The sequence below is a fragment of the Taeniopygia guttata genome, chromosome 5 (genome assembly GCF_048771995.1).
Source record: "Taeniopygia guttata chromosome 5, bTaeGut7.mat, whole genome shotgun sequence".
NCBI lineage: Eukaryota > Metazoa > Chordata > Aves > Passeriformes > Estrildidae > Taeniopygia > Taeniopygia guttata.
The window spans coordinates 25,823,061-25,840,153 of NC_133030.1; the positions used below are offsets into that span (position 1 = coordinate 25,823,061).

General features: G+C 45.1%; 3 protein-coding genes across 6 annotated transcripts; 1 reads left to right on the forward strand and 2 right to left on the reverse strand.

Moving 5' to 3' along the window:
• Positions 1-2,263: 2,263 nt before the first annotated feature.
• Positions 2,264-6,651, reverse strand: NDUFS3 (NADH:ubiquinone oxidoreductase core subunit S3). Of its 2 annotated transcripts, XM_030274181.4 has the most exons (7): positions 6,516-6,651; positions 6,353-6,415; positions 5,479-5,576; positions 5,069-5,218; positions 4,161-4,286; positions 3,760-3,879; positions 2,264-2,511 (listed from the first exon to the last, which is right to left on the reverse strand). In XM_030274181.4, the coding sequence occupies exons 1-7, from the start codon at positions 6,559-6,561 to the stop codon at positions 2,344-2,346; spliced, it is 771 nt and encodes a 256-aa protein (XP_030130041.1). In that variant the 5' UTR covers positions 6,562-6,651; the 3' UTR covers positions 2,264-2,343. The 2 variants fall into 2 exon arrangements, with proteins under 2 accessions (XP_030130041.1, XP_072786015.1); XM_072929914.1 differs by lacking the exon at positions 5,069-5,218.
• KBTBD4 (kelch repeat and BTB domain containing 4) lies at positions 6,583-14,605 on the forward strand. Of its 3 annotated transcripts, none has more exons than XM_030274157.4 (4): positions 6,583-6,715; positions 9,171-9,791; positions 12,287-12,393; positions 12,971-14,605. In XM_030274157.4, exons 2-4 carry the CDS (start codon positions 9,200-9,202, stop codon positions 13,829-13,831), a joined length of 1,560 nt encoding a protein of 519 aa, XP_030130017.1. In that variant the 5' UTR covers positions 6,583-6,715; positions 9,171-9,199; the 3' UTR covers positions 13,832-14,605. The 3 variants fall into 3 exon arrangements, with proteins under 3 accessions (XP_030130017.1, XP_030130015.1, XP_030130016.1); XM_030274155.4 differs by having other exon boundaries at positions 6,638-6,777; XM_030274156.4 differs by lacking the exon at positions 6,583-6,715 and adding an exon at positions 6,815-7,108.
• A 163-nt stretch (positions 14,606-14,768) lies between these two features.
• Positions 14,769-17,090, reverse strand: PTPMT1 (protein tyrosine phosphatase mitochondrial 1). Its single transcript, XM_012574328.5, has 4 exons — positions 16,766-17,090; positions 16,615-16,695; positions 15,899-16,090; positions 14,769-15,029 (listed from the first exon to the last, which is right to left on the reverse strand). Exons 1-4 carry the CDS (start codon positions 16,934-16,936, stop codon positions 14,898-14,900), a joined length of 576 nt encoding a protein of 191 aa, XP_012429782.1. The 5' UTR covers positions 16,937-17,090; the 3' UTR covers positions 14,769-14,897.
• Between the last annotated feature and the right edge of the window lie 3 nt (positions 17,091-17,093).

Consider the following 17,093-nt stretch of genomic DNA (forward strand, 5'->3'; position numbering starts at 1 on the left):
TCCCTTCAGTACCAGAAAATCTCTCTTCTGTATAGTGTGTCTATAAGTCAGCTACATCTGACTTACATCCTTATAGCTGCTACATCCTCCTGCAGCTGGGGAATCCAACCCAGGCAAACAAACCCCACAGAAGCTGGCAGTACACAACAGGCAGGGACAGAGGGTTTGGAAGAAGCTTTGTGCTTGGCCAAGTTGACCCCACCCTTGTCTAGCACAAAGCAAGTGTCCACCAGCTACAAGGAGCCCAGAGTGAGCAGGCTCCACAAGCCAAATGGCCTCTGGAGCTCAGGAGCAGTGGAGGAAGTGGAGTGTGCAAGTATTCTGTGAGGCTGTGCAACCTCTTTTGCCCTGGGATAATGAGCTTAGGTGAATAAATTGCAGCCTTCCTGATCTCCCAGGCTTCCCTAATGAGAAGAGATTCAGGTCCACTTGCAATTATTCCACATATTGAAGACCTGCTGGAGCCAATGCCTGATCCCACAGGGCTGGCTACTTTTCCAGTTCACACATTCTTGGGCAAACCTTGCATATTGTCTAACTTGACAGGCATCATGTCTGACATTTCTTGATCAAATTCTCCCTCTGCACAAACATTAATTTTAAAAGGTAAATTTCCTAGTGTTCCTGCTACCATCAGTCTGACTTATTGTACTGGGAAATGCATATTTTTATAATATATAGATCATAGGTCTTGGTGTGGTGGCTGAAGCAACCTGAGATAAAGGAGAATATGGAGAGGAAATCTCTTTTATAAGAATCTTCATGGTGATAGAAGTGGCACCAGAAACATTTTCTTGCACAATAGGCATCAGGATACTATGAAAGCCACTGCAAAGAAAACAACCAACTGTGAAACATCTTGTAGGAAGAACTTAAAAGTTCATTTCCTATTTAATCTGCTCAATTGAAGACAGATCCAAAATAGAGCTAAGAATTGTGTAAAACCCCAAACTTCTGCTGATCTGTGTTCACTTCTCCTTCCCATGTAGAGCTGTAACTTTTGAGTGGCAAATGCTATTTATTTTAACCAGAGAACACTGCTGGCCACAGCAGCTGAAACAAAATTTTAAAAATTAAAAAAAAAAAAAAAAACAAACAGTCCATGCTTACAAGGCTGATCCAGAAACAAATATGAAACCCAATTCTTAGTATACAGTTCAGTCTTTATTCTTGGAAAGAGATAACATTCTCATCACAGCAAGTAGGGGTGTTTTCTTCATTGAATTTACTCTTGTTGTAACCCTTCCTCCATTCCATACCCTAACCTCCCCCAAATACCTATTTTAGTTAGTGCTGTTACAATTTAAAAGCTTAAGTATTGATTCAGGGAATCTCTACAAACTGTGAATTATTTAATGAAATCTCTTATACAAACAGTTTTCAGATCTTAATGAAGTCTGGCAGCTTTCCCATCCAGAACAGCATTATGCATTTTCTGGACCTAGGACAAGGGACATTATTAACTGATGACTGCTGTAATGTAATCCCGTTCAAACAGGTGGTGGGTGGACTGAACTACAGCATTCTTCCAGCTTTTTTGGAAAAAAAGGAGATTTTCCATAAGAGCAAAGGAAGTGGTAATGCTATTGTATCATAGAGCTCAAAATAATTGGAATATTGACAGAAATACGCAGATTCTTGTCCACCAAACAAGGGAGGGATACATTTTTGGCTGCAGGGAAAAGAAAACACACTCTGAAGGTGCTGGAGAAAATAAAGACTGCTTAAAGAAAAAGCCAGAGGGAGTGTCACATCAGAAGTTACCTGCAGCTCCTTCTGTTGGGAAAAAAGACACTGACCTAATTCCAATGGAAACAATAGAGATTTCCGTAATTGCTTTGGTCTGGACCAATGTACATTTGTGTTGTCCTGACAGGAACTGCATTAGAATCGTTTACACAGGCTTTGCCTTTTTTGCCATATTATTACCATCTCCCCAACACTCATCGTGGAGCTATGAAACTGCTGTCCCATTGCCCAAACTCCACTTCAGTGGAGTCTCTAGGGAGTGCTCAGGTTCTGATATTTACCTGCTTACCTGCAGAGACTGCTGGCAGAAGCAGTGTTTCGGAAACACTAGGCCACAGGTAATGGCTGCACTCTGTTCAATTTGCAAACCAAAAAGACAAATCCCCCGTTTTACAATTCAAAACACCAGCTAAACAGCTACCAGTTGGATCATAAGGACTGTGAATCAGCATTCCCAGGCCTTGTGCTTTTCATCTAGTTGGAAAACATTATTGACAAGATCACAACAGGCAAGTATCTCATATCAATTTTTATTATTATAAATACTATATTGGAAGAGAAAGGATGGTGCTGCACATCTGCTTCCTTCTGCTGCTATTTGGCATCTTCTTTCTTGGCTCCTGCTTCTATTTTCAGGGGTTCTGGAGGTGGACGATAGGCAGGAAATGCCTCCCACGGGCTATTCAGATCGAACTTGCGAAACTCCTGAGCTAGCTCCACGGGCTCTGCCACCACCCGTTTGACTTCATCATCATACCGCACCTGGAACAGCACAAAGGACACAGGCCAGTCACCTGCACCCTGCTCCTGCAGCATGTCTGCTGTGCACTGTGAGCCAGCACTGACCCAGACCACCCTCTGTGCAGACAACTCTGCTTCTTACTCATGGGAAAACCACAGGCCCACAAGCCTCTGCCACAGCTGCAGTTCTCCTCAATACTTAATAAGAGCTCTCTAAATGCTACTCAGATCTCTGGAGTGTCCAAGAAAACCCTCTGCTTTGCTTTGCTACCATGCCCCTCAGGTGTCATGACTAAGCACCCAGAATGAGGAGCACCCACCCTAACAGTCCACATGAAGTTCACGTGCAATAGCACATTTAATTTGTCACTTTGCAAAGGAATTTCTCCTGAGTCACTGAAATAAGATGGCCCACCCTGGGCCTGCATGGCTGAGGACTACACTAATGACTCTTTATAATATGGCACTTCTGTGGTTTTAGTTGCTCTAATTTTTAGTGTAACACACAGAACAAGGGGAGAAGACAACCAGGATGGAATGCAGGTGAGTACCAGACACTTCTGATAGGCTTATTTTATCCTCACTGTGCCACTCCAGATCTCTGAACCCCAGATGAGGAGATACTGTCTTATCCCTGCTTGCAGGATTTTCTTATTTCTACATTTCTTAAAACAGCCTCTTTTTTGCAGAACTTCACTGTTTCCTTCTAAGACTCTACTCAGTCTTAACACTGCACCAAACACACCTGCTTCTACAGGGCAGTAATTTGAAACTAGGCAGATACCAAACACTCTCATTTCAGCTGTGGCTGGCAGACAGAGGTAAACAGCAAGAGTCAGTTTAATAAGAGTTTTATAATCTGGGCCTACAAACACACAACAAAGTGAAGTTTTAACTGAATCAAGAAGTGTTCATTCCTTTATCCTTCTAGACAGTTTTGCAGTGGAAACTTTATTGCAGTGGAAACTTTTCCAATAATGTTTTCAGTTTTGCAGTGGAAACTTTAATCTTCCAGAAAACATGCTGAAAGCAGAAGCACTTCCTCTGCCTGACAAGTATCTTTGGTATACAGGATATAACATTTGCTCAATTTCTTAGGCTGCCTTATTATGGATGATATTTCGTGTGATAATGCAAATTTCTATGCATATTTATATAACTCCTCTGAAATACAGACAAGTAGTTGTAAAGCAGTCACATCTTTGTACTGGAACTCAGAAAAGAGCATTGGAGAGATCTGGTAACTTTAGACATGACAGTATCTCCTACCTCCACATAACCAGAGAGTGGGAAGTCCTTCCGGAATGGATGGCCCTCAAACCCATAATCTGTGAGGATTCGCCTTAGATCAGGGTGGTTGGCAAAGAAAACACCATACATGTCCCAAACCTAAATGAAAGGGAGCCAGGTTAGTTGAACTGTATTTGAAAAAAAACAAAAACCTGCATGTGTTATGTCCATAAAATCTCAGTTACATGCCTGGCTTTGTACAGTGCCAGCAAAACTGATGCGGGAATTCATTCAAAAGCAAATCAAACATAATTTTATCTCCCACTCTGAAGAGGCAGCCATTTCTCTCTTTCTTCCTGAGGGTGTTGGGGAATCATTTTAATTGGGAAAATATAGCCTCTCTCCACAAAGACTCTGCTCCCAAGCACACCAGCACTCACCTCTCTTTCATACCAGTTTGCTGCCTTGTGCACAGGCACTGCTGAGTCGATGGGTGTCAGCTCATCGGTGTACGTCTTCACACGGATGCGGCTATTGAACCGCAGCGACAAGAGGTTGTACACAATCTGAAGCAGAGAACAGGCAGCATTTATGGATCTCCTTGCAGTACACCACTGCCTAAGCAAAGCCACATAAGGACCATTTCAAATATTCTTTATGAGCAGGATCGCATTCAGCACTTCAGAGCTGGCCACTAGAAGACATTCCTACAACTGAGGTTCCAACAGCTTATCACTTTGATCCTTAGAAGTGTGACAAAAGCTAGACATCATGACTGATGACAGAGAAATGAAGACAGATACTAAATCTTAAAAAGTGAGACTACTGGAAGGATGGAAACACTTGACAATGAATGGTCTGTCTCAAAGAAAATGGCCATCAATCACTCTTGCAGTTACTATCAGTGGGAAAAAGCTAGGAAAAAATACACTTAATTTTCAGCAAGAGAGTTGGATACCAGGGAACATTTCTAACTTCTATGGTGATGAAGTCTAGTATAAAGGTTGTTTATGACATACTACAAGCAGATTGAAAAGAATTCATAAGGAATTTTAAAACCTTGTTTGATACTGCCTTGGTGACTGGAAAAGATTAATAAATTAAGGTCTATATTTCTATTATTTTTATGAATATACTACCTTGATTTTTGAAAGAAAAATACTGAATTAAAAAAAAAATCCACTTCTTCAGCAACTGGAGGCCTTTGACTAAAAGAATTCTATATACAGCTCTTGAAATTTTTTTCTCACTGCCAGAAACAAAAGAAAGTGGTCAGAGCTGCAACAGCACCCACAGCCATCAGCACTTGTGAAGCCCTCCAAGTACTGCACCTGTGAGCAGTTCCTACCTCAAAGCGGTACTGCCGAGACGGGACATCAACAGCAGTCAGGTCTGCCAAGGATTTGAACTGGGCATTGGTGTGATCACGAAGGAAGGTCAGGACAGGAATGATCCCATCTGGATGGATCAGAAGTTCCAGCTCATTGAAACAGGTCACCTGATGAAAACAGAACAGTGGGAAGGGCAGGAGTACAAACACCAACAGGACCAAACGTGATGCTGATTTCAGCAGAACACTCAAAGAGACACAACAGACACAAAAAGGCATGAGATCAAGGGGCTTAAAATAGCAGTACTTCTCATGGAATTCTGACCATTTTTCTTCCCCAGAACAACTTCTCGGAACAGGTAACACAAAAGCGGTGTGTTCACTAGATCCTGTCCCACCACAAGAACGATTTCTTGAACAGCACCTACCTGTACTTGCTGGATATACTTGGGCAGAATCTCAGCCACGTACTCCCCAAAAGCACATAGCTGCTTCTGTTCTACTTCATTTTTTGGTCTGACAGTAGCTAAGGAGAAAAATTAAGTTTCCAAGATTATGATAGGGAATACAGAAAGCTACAGAAATAACAGTAACTCCTTTTAACCAGGTTAGCTGTCTGTCACAAACTACGCTATAGCAACGTCCTTGTGTTACACAAAAGATGGAACTAGAAACTTTGATAATGAAGGAAATTTGTGTCAGTGCTAAAATTTTGTAGACTAAGAGCAGCATGAATTATACAACAAGATGATGGAAAGTAAATAGCCAGATGAAAAAGAGTGCAGCAGAGACAGAACAATCAGAACGTAGGATTCACTCATGTCATTCAAGCTGCGTCTAAAAAGGACCTTGTTTTCTGGGTTTGCTGGACATGTCAACATCTTAGGAAGCCCCTCGTAATCAAAACACTCTAGGAACTCACGTTGCTGGGGTGATTTTTTTTCACAGTTATGGCTAAAAGCGCCGTAAGGGTCAGTGCAATGAAGGGCTATGAAGCTGTTGCCCAGGCACAACTTTGCACAGAAAAAGCAGGTTTGGCCCCGCATCTGAGAAAGGATGCGGACAGGAACCCAGAGCAAGCACGGGAACCCACAGCAAGCACGGTTCCAACACAGCCACTTTTCTGCGCAATTGGGGTTTTCGGGTGACCGGACCAACCCTTTCCCGACAGGCTTACTAAAGCGCTTCCACCGCCGACGAACGTCCGTGGGCCGCTCCGGCGCCCTCCCGCCGGCGGCAGCGGCAGAACCGCACGCCTCGGGCCCCCTCCGCCCCCCGGCCCCAAACCGGCCCCTCACTTACGGCGAGTGTCCGCGGCGGAGCTCCCCGCCAGCCGGGCCCGCGCCGCCGCCGGTGCCGCGCCAGCTGCGGAGAGAAACGGACACGTCTCACCGACCACCGCCAACCGCCCGGCCCGGCCCGGCCCGGCCCCCGGTACAGCCCCGGCACAGCGCCCGAGCCTCACCTCGCAGCGCGGCCCGCGCCAGGCCCCGCGCCGCTGCCGCCCACATCCCGCGGACAGAACGGGCAAGGGCACGGGGCGGAAGCGGAAAGCGCCGCCGCCGCCGCTCTTCCCCCGGGGGCGGAAGCGCGCGAAGAGCTTCCCGGGGACGGCTCCGGGTCGGTGGGCGGAATCGGCGAGTGCCCGGCGGCGCCTGGCGCAGGGTGAGGGCCGGGAGCAGCCGCTGGGGCAGCCCGGGGCGGCGGCATGAAGGGAGGCGCCGCAGGTGGGTGCCGCGCGGCGCGGCCGGAGAGCGGCGCGGCCGCCGGGCCGGGCCGGAGCAGCGAGCGCCGGGAGGTGCGGGCGCGGAGCGCGGCGGAGCCCGGCAGCCCCGGGCTGAGCCAGCGCTGAGCCTTGCGCAGCGTCAGCGCGGTCCTGCTGGGAGTCTGCCTTTTTCCGAGGGTCAGCCTCCTTTCCTGCCTTCTCCCCGGCCCGGACCGTGGGTCGTTGTCAGTTGTGCTTAGGGGTTCTCCGATCCCGGGCGCCGCCGTGACATCCCCGACTGTGTCAGGAGCAAGGAAAGAAGGAAGCTGGAGCACAGGTCCTATGAGAAGCGGGTGAGGGAGCTGTGTTGTTTAGCCTGGAGAAAAGGAGGCTCAAAGATGACCTTACCACCCTCTCCAACTGCCTGAAAGGAGGGTGTAGCCAGCTGGAGATTGGCCTCTTCTCCCAGGCAACCAGCGACAAGGCGAGAGAGCACAGGCTTAAGCTGCAACGGGAGCTTTAGGCTGGACATCAAGAAAAACTTCTTCACAGGAAGGATGATTAGAGATGGGAATGGACTGCCCAGGGAGTGGTGGTGTTGCTGTCCCTGGAGGTGTTTCAGACTGGATCTGGCACTCAGTACTATGGTCTAGTTGACATAGTGGTGTTCAGCCATAGGTTGGCGTAGATGGTCTCAGAGGATTTTTCCAACTTAAGTGATTCTGTGATTCTGTGAAGGAGGTGTATTAGGTGTTGGTTAAACCACTGTCACTGATAGCTAGGCCTATGGAATTCATGGAGCATATGGGTTGACTTTATAGTTAACTGTCCTGTATGCCTCTTTCTTTATAGCCAAGACACCATGCGTGCAAAGGGGAGCTTTATCTGGGTGTCTGCAAGGAAGATGTGAGATTTTCAATCTTTAGCTGCTTCTTGGCATTTCTTTTGTGACTTCGCATCAGTCCTCTGGGAGTTGTACAGGGCAGTATGGGCAGCTGGTTCTGCTGTGCCAAGGGGGCAGAGTAGTTAATCTGTCTACATCCTGGTCCTCTGTGTGGTCTCTTGTGCATTCTGGGCTGAAGCTCCTAAGCATCTTGACTGTAGGGATAAAGAGCTTTAACTGAAGTGGAAGCCAATTTGCAGGATAGGCTCATGCTTTGTAAAGCTAGAAAAATAGTGTTGATATGTTCTATGCTGAGTGCAATTCCTCTGTCTCTGATAGACTAATGTATAGGTACCTTTCAGGCAGACCAGAACTACAGTAAAATCTAGATTAGAGTATAATTAAGGCAGGGTATCACCAGAGATGAGATGGACTTGTCCAGACAGTAAGGGATGTAGACACTACTTTGCATGAACAGAATCTGAGCAAAGAACTTAGGAATCCTCCTGATCAAGCAGAGTAATTGTAAGAAAATGTATGTTTAGCAAGATAAACCGTGGAAGAGTAGCTATGAATCTGAAAAAAAAATCACATCTTCATGAAACATTGTTCTTGAAATAATGTTCATTATTAATTGAAGAAATTTCTGATATTAGACATCATGGCTGGTAGTTCAGTTGTAAAAATAAGTCTTAAATGAATGCAGGTAGGCAACGGTTCCTAATGCTGCCAAGAGCCATTGTAAAAAAGAGCTCCTTGCTGTAGTAGTCCTTCTGTGTTTCAGAAGATTTTCTGACCCCAAAGTACCTGGAGCACTGCAAACATCCATGGTACCTGCTAAGAGGCGTTTTCTTTTAAATTTTGATCCCCTTTCCACTTGGAAAGCAGTGACTAATAACATCTAAAATGTTGTTTTGCATGCTGAAGTTGACTGTCACATTAACAAACAGCATAACTATCAGTTATCTCATTTGGTTAGCTTGAAGGACTGGTGGCTATGTCAGGCCGACATCTCATGCATCTTTTTGGTAAAAAGAGTTCATCTGGATACAGATTCATCATTGGGTTTTGACAGTAATTAACACCTCCTGATGATATGAACTGCTGCCTGTGCTCTTTTTTAGTATGATGCTGTAATCCTTTTCACATCTAGTCCAGCTATGCTGCTGCTGCTTTTTTTGGCTTTGCAAGTTTCCTAGGGCAGTTGCTGGACTTTCCGCTTGAATAACTTGCTGCATTTCTTTGTGTCAGTGAAATGAGTGGTGAACAGATACGCACATCTCCCAGCCCTGCTGGGATATGATGTTCACTGTACTGGAAGTTTGGTATATATTATAATTTTTATTATGCCAACTTCTCATTTGCTGTTTGAGATTCTGAAGTTCAAGCACAAGTTTCTGGCTGTGCTATTTATGTTAAGTCTAAAATATGCTGGACTCTTACCAATATGTTTGATTTTTCCCTGTATCCTGAAGTACTGCATAATCTTGTAAGTGGTGAGAGAAAGCAGTATAATTATTGTGATTTTACAGATTGCTGGAGGTCTGATTTGTGCAGCACCATGGACTCGTCAGAAGAGACTGGAGGCTCCTCTGCAGAAGAAAACTACTTTGTGAATTACACCTTCACTGACCGCTCCCACTCAGGCCGTGTGGCCCAGGGTATTATGAAATTATGCTTGGAGGATGAGCTCTTTGCTGATGTTACAATATCAGTGGAAGGCAAAGAATTCCAGCTGCACCGTTTGGTCCTCTCAGCTCAGAGCTGCTTTTTTCGTTCTATGTTCACTTCCAACCTAAAGGAGGCCCACAACCGGGTGATTGAGCTGCAGGATGTTAGTGAGAGTGTCTTTCAGCTCCTTGTGGACTATATTTACCATGGAACTGTAAAGCTGAGGGCAGAGGAGTTGCAGGAAACCTATGAAGTGGCAGACATGTACCAGCTGACTGCCCTTTTTGAAGAGTGCTCCCGTTTTCTGGCCCGTACGGTGCAGGTTAGAAACTGTCTGCAGGTCATGTGGTTGGCAGATCAACACAGTGACATGGAGCTCTACACAGCTGCCAAACACTGTGCAAAGTCACATTTGTCTCAGCTGCAGGAGACAGAGGAGTTCCTACACCTGCCTCTCCGCCTGCTGACAGACATCCTTACAGGTAAGGAGTTGTTGAAACTACCTAGGATGTGGATGTACAAAGAGACTTTCAGAGTCTGGTCAGGTAGTGAATGAAATAGATGGAAAGATACAAATTTTCATAATCACTGTCTATTCAGATTATCTAAGCAAGGCAGAGCAAAACATTCTGGATACCTTTATCAGAAAAAGCCCCAAACTATTAATTGTTACTGGACATGAAACATCTAAGCTATAGAAAAGGGACATACAGGATGCTGGAAATTCACAGCAGTTCCTGAGTCAACAGGTTAGAAGTGTTACACATTTTTTAAACCCAGCTTCCAACAATTTGTTGTAATTTTGTTTGCATTAAAAGTAAAACAAAGAAGCATTGGCTTCACCATTGGAGTGGTGAAGGCTCGCCACTCCAGAAATGCACATCTAATGAAAGTATTTTTTATCCCTTTAGCTCATAACCATTTAACATAGTAATGCAATAACTCGACATCTGTAAGAAGGCTTGAGCACATATTTTAGACTATTTTAGTGTTATTTACAACTGTATATAATTGCTAGGATTACTTAGGCACTCAACTGACTGAAACGGAATAATACAGTAATTGCCCTTCTTGTAAAGGTAATAGCCTTCCACAGTAATGGGTGCCATGACTCAAAGTTGTGAAGGACATGTCAACACATGAACAACTTAGTCCAGCTTCCACCAATCCTTAAAGATCTGCTGCCCTAGTAGGTACAGTCACTACTTGTTAACCTCTCCAGGAAGCTGCAGTCACAAGCCCATTCTTCTGCAGTAATGTATCATTGCTAGAGGAAGCAAGAATGTAGAAGTAGCTCATACATCCAAATGTGCCTCTTTCTTGCTTTTAATTACTCTTTGTAACCGAGTAATTAATGAGACTTTGTGTGTCATGTGTTTTATATGCAGTTGCAAAAATAAACCTATCATGACTGGCTCCTTTGGAACACTGGCAAATCTATCCATGAGACTTAAACTAGCCTTTCGAATTGATGCTATGCATATGAGAGTCTTTACATATATTGCATTAAATTATCTCTATTGCATCTAAAGAAATTTACAGTCAAGAACCTATTGAGTATATGTACTGATTGCTCAAAAACTGTGATAAACTTAGAGTAATTTTTATAACTGTCTAGCTAAAGTTTTTAAAATAAGCCACAAGTTCATTTAAAAAAACTTCTAAAATCATGAAATAAAACTGTATAGGTCAATCACATTTAATTTCCTAGGGATTCCACATAAAAAACAGTTTTAGGACTATGGACTTTAGCGCCTGTGGTCCTAAAGAAAAACAATTGCTCAGTAAAACTTTTTTCCATGCATTATCTATTTTTATATGTAGAATCACATTACTCAGTATTTTTGCCACAACTTAGCTCACAAAATGGATTAAAATCTGAAATACTTCCCTACTGCTGGTAGGAAAGATCCTTTTATTTTGCCTTTCCTTCATCTTTGTTAAGTTAATGGGGAATTAAATAGAGGAAACTTTTAGTGGCAAGGAATAAAATTAATTTAATAAAATAGTAATTTATTAAGTTAAATTTTTCTGTTGCACTCTAGGACCAATTTTAAAAAATTGTTTTTCTACGTAGACACTACATGTGATGGTTAGCTTATGGGAATCCTTTTAAACAGAGCTGAAATACCTGCTTTTGTGCCACACATTTTCTGCTCCCTTCCACTATAGAGAAAAGCATTGGAATTTGTCTGGTGCCTTCAGCATCATTGAATTCAGAGTTTGTCATGAACAGACTACAAAATCAGAGTCTTCGTAGGGAAGCTTCTCAATGAACACAGGCATAATTGCTGGCTTTCAAACTGTGGTGATGTACTGATGATGATGATGATGATGATCTAAGACTTTGTGGTTTAACCAAAACTTCCAGTTAAGTCTTCAAAGATATTTAAATCTGATGCATTCTCTGGAGTGTTTCCTACTGTCAAGAAGCTAAGAAAAGCTCTAGTAGCTCATTGGGGATTTCCAAATGTTAAGAGGATAGCAGCAACACCAGATGTTCAGTCATGAGGGTCAGCTACCTGACAGTGCCCAGATGTATTTTGTAGATGATTTTTGTTAGATAGGTTTCTAGGACCAGCCAGAAAGAAAGGCAGGTGAGATTCTCAGTAACAGAATCTTTCTGCCTAAATGATTAAATAAGAAAGTATTTGTCATCATCACACAGCATGTAAGTTCTTGTTCCTGTCCTATTTCCCTCGGACATAGATTCCTGAATAGATTGCTGAAACTCACCCAGAGTGCTTAAGAAATACAGCTGTCTTCTTACAGTTACCCAAATTAATTTAATGTATTTGGCTGGCTGGCAGTGTTGATCATGCCTGACAAAATCTATAAACACCTCTGTCTATTTTTCGTCTCTAGAAAGTAGATTTTGTGGTGGGAGTGGGGGGAGGCAGCCGCAGAAAAAGGGTGTTCCTGAGTACATACACCTTCGTCTAGATACCATAAATGCCTTTCTGTCCCCGAACTGCAGATGGCGTTCCATGTTCTCAGAATCCAACAGTTGCCATAGAAACCTGGATCAACTTCAACAAGGAGGAGCGAGCCGGCTTTTCGGAGACTCTGCGATCGAGTCTGAAGGTATAAAAAGACCTTATGTTCTGGGGCTGATGTATCACTTGGTGGTTTCACACTTCTCAGGGCAGGGTATTCTGCTCACAGGTCTGACTTTAAAGTTACAACACACAAATGTCATTGAAATTCATGGTGCTTGTGAGAGGATGCTTTCAGTGTCATAAACAACCCCACTGACAGCCTTTTTTTCATTTAACCTGAGGCTCCTTTTACTGGTGACTGGAGCAGTGCCATAAATAACTTATTTCAACTCAGTTACCAAATAAACTGTTCAGATATATATATTTGACATTTGCCTCGTAACAACTGTACTCCGTCAGTGATGTAACTGGCCCTTACCTAAACCATGAACCCTTGTGTTCCAGTGACATATGTGGCTATTTGACTGTGTCAGGTATGAATGGTATCTTGAAAAGGCCTTGAGGCTCTGAATCCTGAATATTCTAGGGTGGCAAGACTGGGGAAGGAGGTTATACATCTCAGGCCCACAAGTGGGTCCTAAACTGAAAAATTCAGTCTTGAGCATCACTGATGTTTGTGCGAACAGATCTAATTTTGCTGACACACTTCTACTTTCGCTCAGGTGATTGGAGAAAATGTTCACATCTACCTGATTGGAAAGGAGTCATCACGTACACATTCCCTCGCTGTCTCTCTGCACTGTGCTGATGATGACTCCATCACTGTGAGTGGCCAGAACAGCCTGTGTCACCAGATCACCGCGGCCTGCAAGCATGGTAGTGACCTGTATGTCGTTGGTGGCTCCATTCCACGGCGCATGTGGAAATGCAACAATGCGACTATAGATTGGGAATGGTGTGCTCCTCTGCCCCGTGACCGGCTCCAGCACACCCTCGTCTCTGTGCCAAGCAAGGATGCAATATATTCACTGGGGGGGAAAACTCTACAGGACACTCTCTCTAATGCTGTCATATATTACAGAGTACGAGACAACGTCTGGACAGAGACCAGCCAGTTGGAAGTGGCAGTCTCTGGAGCTGCAGGGGTGAACCTTAATGGTGTCATTTACCTGTTGGGTGGGGAGGAAAATGACTTAGACTTCTTCACCAAGCCCTCTCGGCTCATTCAGTGCTATGATACCAACACAGAGAAATGCCACGTGAAGCCATACGTACTGCCTTTTGCAGGGTGCATGCACGCCGCCGTGCACAAGGATGTGGTGTTCATTGTGGCCGAGGGGGATTCCCTGCTCTGCTACAATCCCCTGCTGGATAGCTTCACCCGGCTGTGCCTCCCAGATGCCTGGAGCTCAGTACCATCCCTCTGGAAAATTGCCAGCTGCAATGGCAGCATCTATGTCTTTCGTGACCGCTACAAAAAGGGCGATGCAAATACTTTTAAACTTAACCCAGCCACCTCTGTTGTAACAGTCACAAGTGGCGTCAAAGTGCTGCTCACTAACCTGCAGTTTGTCCTGGCCTAAACAGGCCTAGTGACAGACAGCAACAGTGTCTTGCTATGCTACACCTACGACCCTCAGCACCAGTCCCAGTTACTACAAGCTCACAACATCCAGTAAAGACCCCATTTTCTGTACCTGTGCAGAGAAAGTACAGGCTTTCTGACTCTGGACCTATTCTTTTACATAGCACTATTGAAACCATATTGAACTGTTGTATCTTAGATTTCAGATGGACTAAATACTATTACTTTGATTCCTTGATGATAAGCTGCTTGCATTTGAGGCCCAAACAGCAGCAAATGGCTATTTTAGCCTGGAACCAATCCACCACTAAAAAATCCTGTGGCATATGAAGAACATACTCCTTGGCCCAGACTGCTAGTTTTAACTGCCTAGGAGACTGCGTGTTGCTGCTGTGTCAGTCACAAGAGTCAGACGTGCACTGTGTCCCCCAGGGATGCCCCCATTTAAACATTCCTGTGTCCTCTTGCAGAAGGAGGGCCTGGCAGTCAGATTCCAGAACTGACCCCAGGACCCTTAGGTTACATTCAGCACTTCTCCTAGAGGAGTGGTAACCAACTGAGTACTTGCTTACTGCTCTGTCATCACCTAGTATAAAGATGGAGATCATTTTTAGAGCATTAACTTCCTTTACTGTATAGGAAATACCCACCTGTAATTATAACATAGTGTTGGTGAAAAGACAGAAATAAGATCACTTCCTCCTACCCCTCTCTGTTGGCACTGTAACCCTTTGGGTAAGAATCTGAATAAAGTCTCTACTGAGACAAAGTATTTTGTTTTTTTTCTCTTTGCTTCAAATACAAATATTTTTGAACTTCCTGTGGATTGCAGTTCTGATCAGCACTGATGTGTAGAAAAGTACTATAGGGCTCCAAAAGATTTAGGATATTAGCCATAAAGAAAGAAAGCTTTAATGAAACAGCCCTATTTCCCCTTTACTGTAAAATGTTCTTTATTGATAGTCAAGAATGAAAATCCTTAAGCTTTTTTTAATCATAAAAACTTTTTTTTATAGCAGCTGAAATGAGGATTTTGATTCTGATTTTGATTAGTTCTTACTAAGTTATGCAGTTCTCCCAGTGATCATGTTCCTGTGAAATTTCTCCAGGACCTGGACTTGCTTGTGTCGAATGAGGATGTGAGGACGAATTTTGGCAATGGCCTCTATTGCTTCCTGAGGGCTCCAGTGATGCAGCTGAAAAGGCAGAAGCCCAGCAAGTGAAAATCCAGTTAATGGAACCATCCTGGAGGCTATGGGCAATATTAGAGGTGTTAGAAAGCTTGCTGCTGCTTTGCCCCTTACGTTTACTCGATGTTCCTCTCAGAGAGGCCTGCAAGTCACACATTCATTAAATGAGTTGCTTAGTTATAGAGGAATGGTTGCTGCCTGTGTCCTCCACTTTCTGTCTCACTCACTCTTCCTTCTTGTTGTGAACAGTTTCCTGTCCTAGCCCCACTAGATCAGAGCAAAAATGCAGCTTGATTTTTAAATTTTTTTTTTTTAACTCTACTGGTACTCCCACTGCATTTCAGCACTTAGTGAGAAAGTTTTATTTTCAACAGTAATGGAAGATTTTCCAGGGAGCACTTAGTAACACCAAGGGAAGTATCCACAGGTGGGATTTTGTTCTTAGTGCTGGCTTCCCCAGTTGAGTTGGTAGAGGAACTCGGAAAACAAGTCAGTTCTCTTGATCCTACATTGCATTTATGGAAAAGTATAGGAAGGCTCACCACTCCAGAGAACCAAGGAGAAAATATGAACAACAAAAATGTATGTTTATCTGCTAAGTGAACCTGTGTTCATGAGTGACTTGTTATTCTCACCTCAATCTGTTCATCCACAAAAAGAAATAAGAAAAGCAGAGTAATTCAAAATTTGCATTTGCATTCAAAACAAGGTAAGTTTGAGGCCTCTCTTAAAATGGGTGTCCAAGCTCTGTAAAATCATGGAATATTAACCTGTACATGCTCAGACATACTGAGCAAGAGTAAACTATAAAGGTTGTCTGCATTTTATTTCCATTTTTTAATGAAAATTCACCCCATTTAGCAGAGACTCCTGACCTGAATTAAGTATGCTGCCACCATGGTGGCACTGCGGGAGCGTCCTGCCTTGCAGTGCACATAGACGCTGTTACCATGGGCTCGGTGTCTCAGGATGAACTCCACGCCCTTGTGCAGGTTTTCCAAGGTGGGGACTCCCGTTAGATCTACAGTGCTAAGACGCAGTTGCTCCACTCCCATTGCCTCCCATTCCTGTAACAGACATAGCAGATTTGGTCAGTGAACTTTTGGGTTGTTTTTTTTTTTACTGAAAGAAACTCAGAAGCTGTTGAGACGGTTGGGAAATTCAGAGAGGCTGTAAATAGACTTTGAACATCAATCCTTCAAACCAGATGTATGGAAATTTCAGTTCTGGTCATCAGAAGGTAGTAGTTAAAGGGAACTGAAAAAATGTGTTTCAGCTAAAGGAAAAGAGGGAGGGTGGGATCTCTTTCCAACCCAAAGGCATTCCTGTATAGTGATGTACGTGGGTTCCATGCTTCCTGTCTTTCCCTGCTACTGCAGCTCACTCGCATGCTCACGTTTTACCGATTTGACGCATTGTTTTTAAGTCGGCTTAGGTACGAGTAGTCCCAGCTTTGACTTGGCGGTCGCTGCCGGGATGACAGCAGGAGGCGGCTAAAGCCTCACCTGTGCCGGGACAGACGGCGATGAGAGACCGGGCGGGGGGACGGGCCGAAGGTGGGGAGGGACACACCAGCAATCCCGGGGCTCACCTGGGGAGAAAAACAGAGGAACCGGGTCTCGTAGTCCTCAGTGAGGGTGACCACGCCGCGCACGTTCTCCTCCGCCACCAGCTGCGGGCACAGGCACCGTAAGGGACCTCCGCTCCTCTCGGCCCGGCCCGCCCCGCCGCGCCCGCCTTACCCTGCGGATGCGCCCCCGCAGCGGCAGCGCCCCGAGCAGCACGACCTCGTCGATGCGGTGGAACCAGGGCCGGCGGGACCCGGGCAGCCGCGCCCGCGCCACCGTGTACAGCAGCGAGGGGTAGAAAAGAAGCCGCGCCGCGCCGGCGCCCAGCGCCTCCACCACCCCCATGCGCGCTGAGGCCGCGCCGCACCGTTCCGGGCCGAGGCGACGGGCGGGGGAGCGCCGCGGACGCGCGCACCGAGCGTCACCAGCGGGGACACCCGCGGCGGGGCCGGGCCGCGGGCGGGAGGCGCCCGGCAGGGCCGGAGCGGGGCGGGGCCGGGCG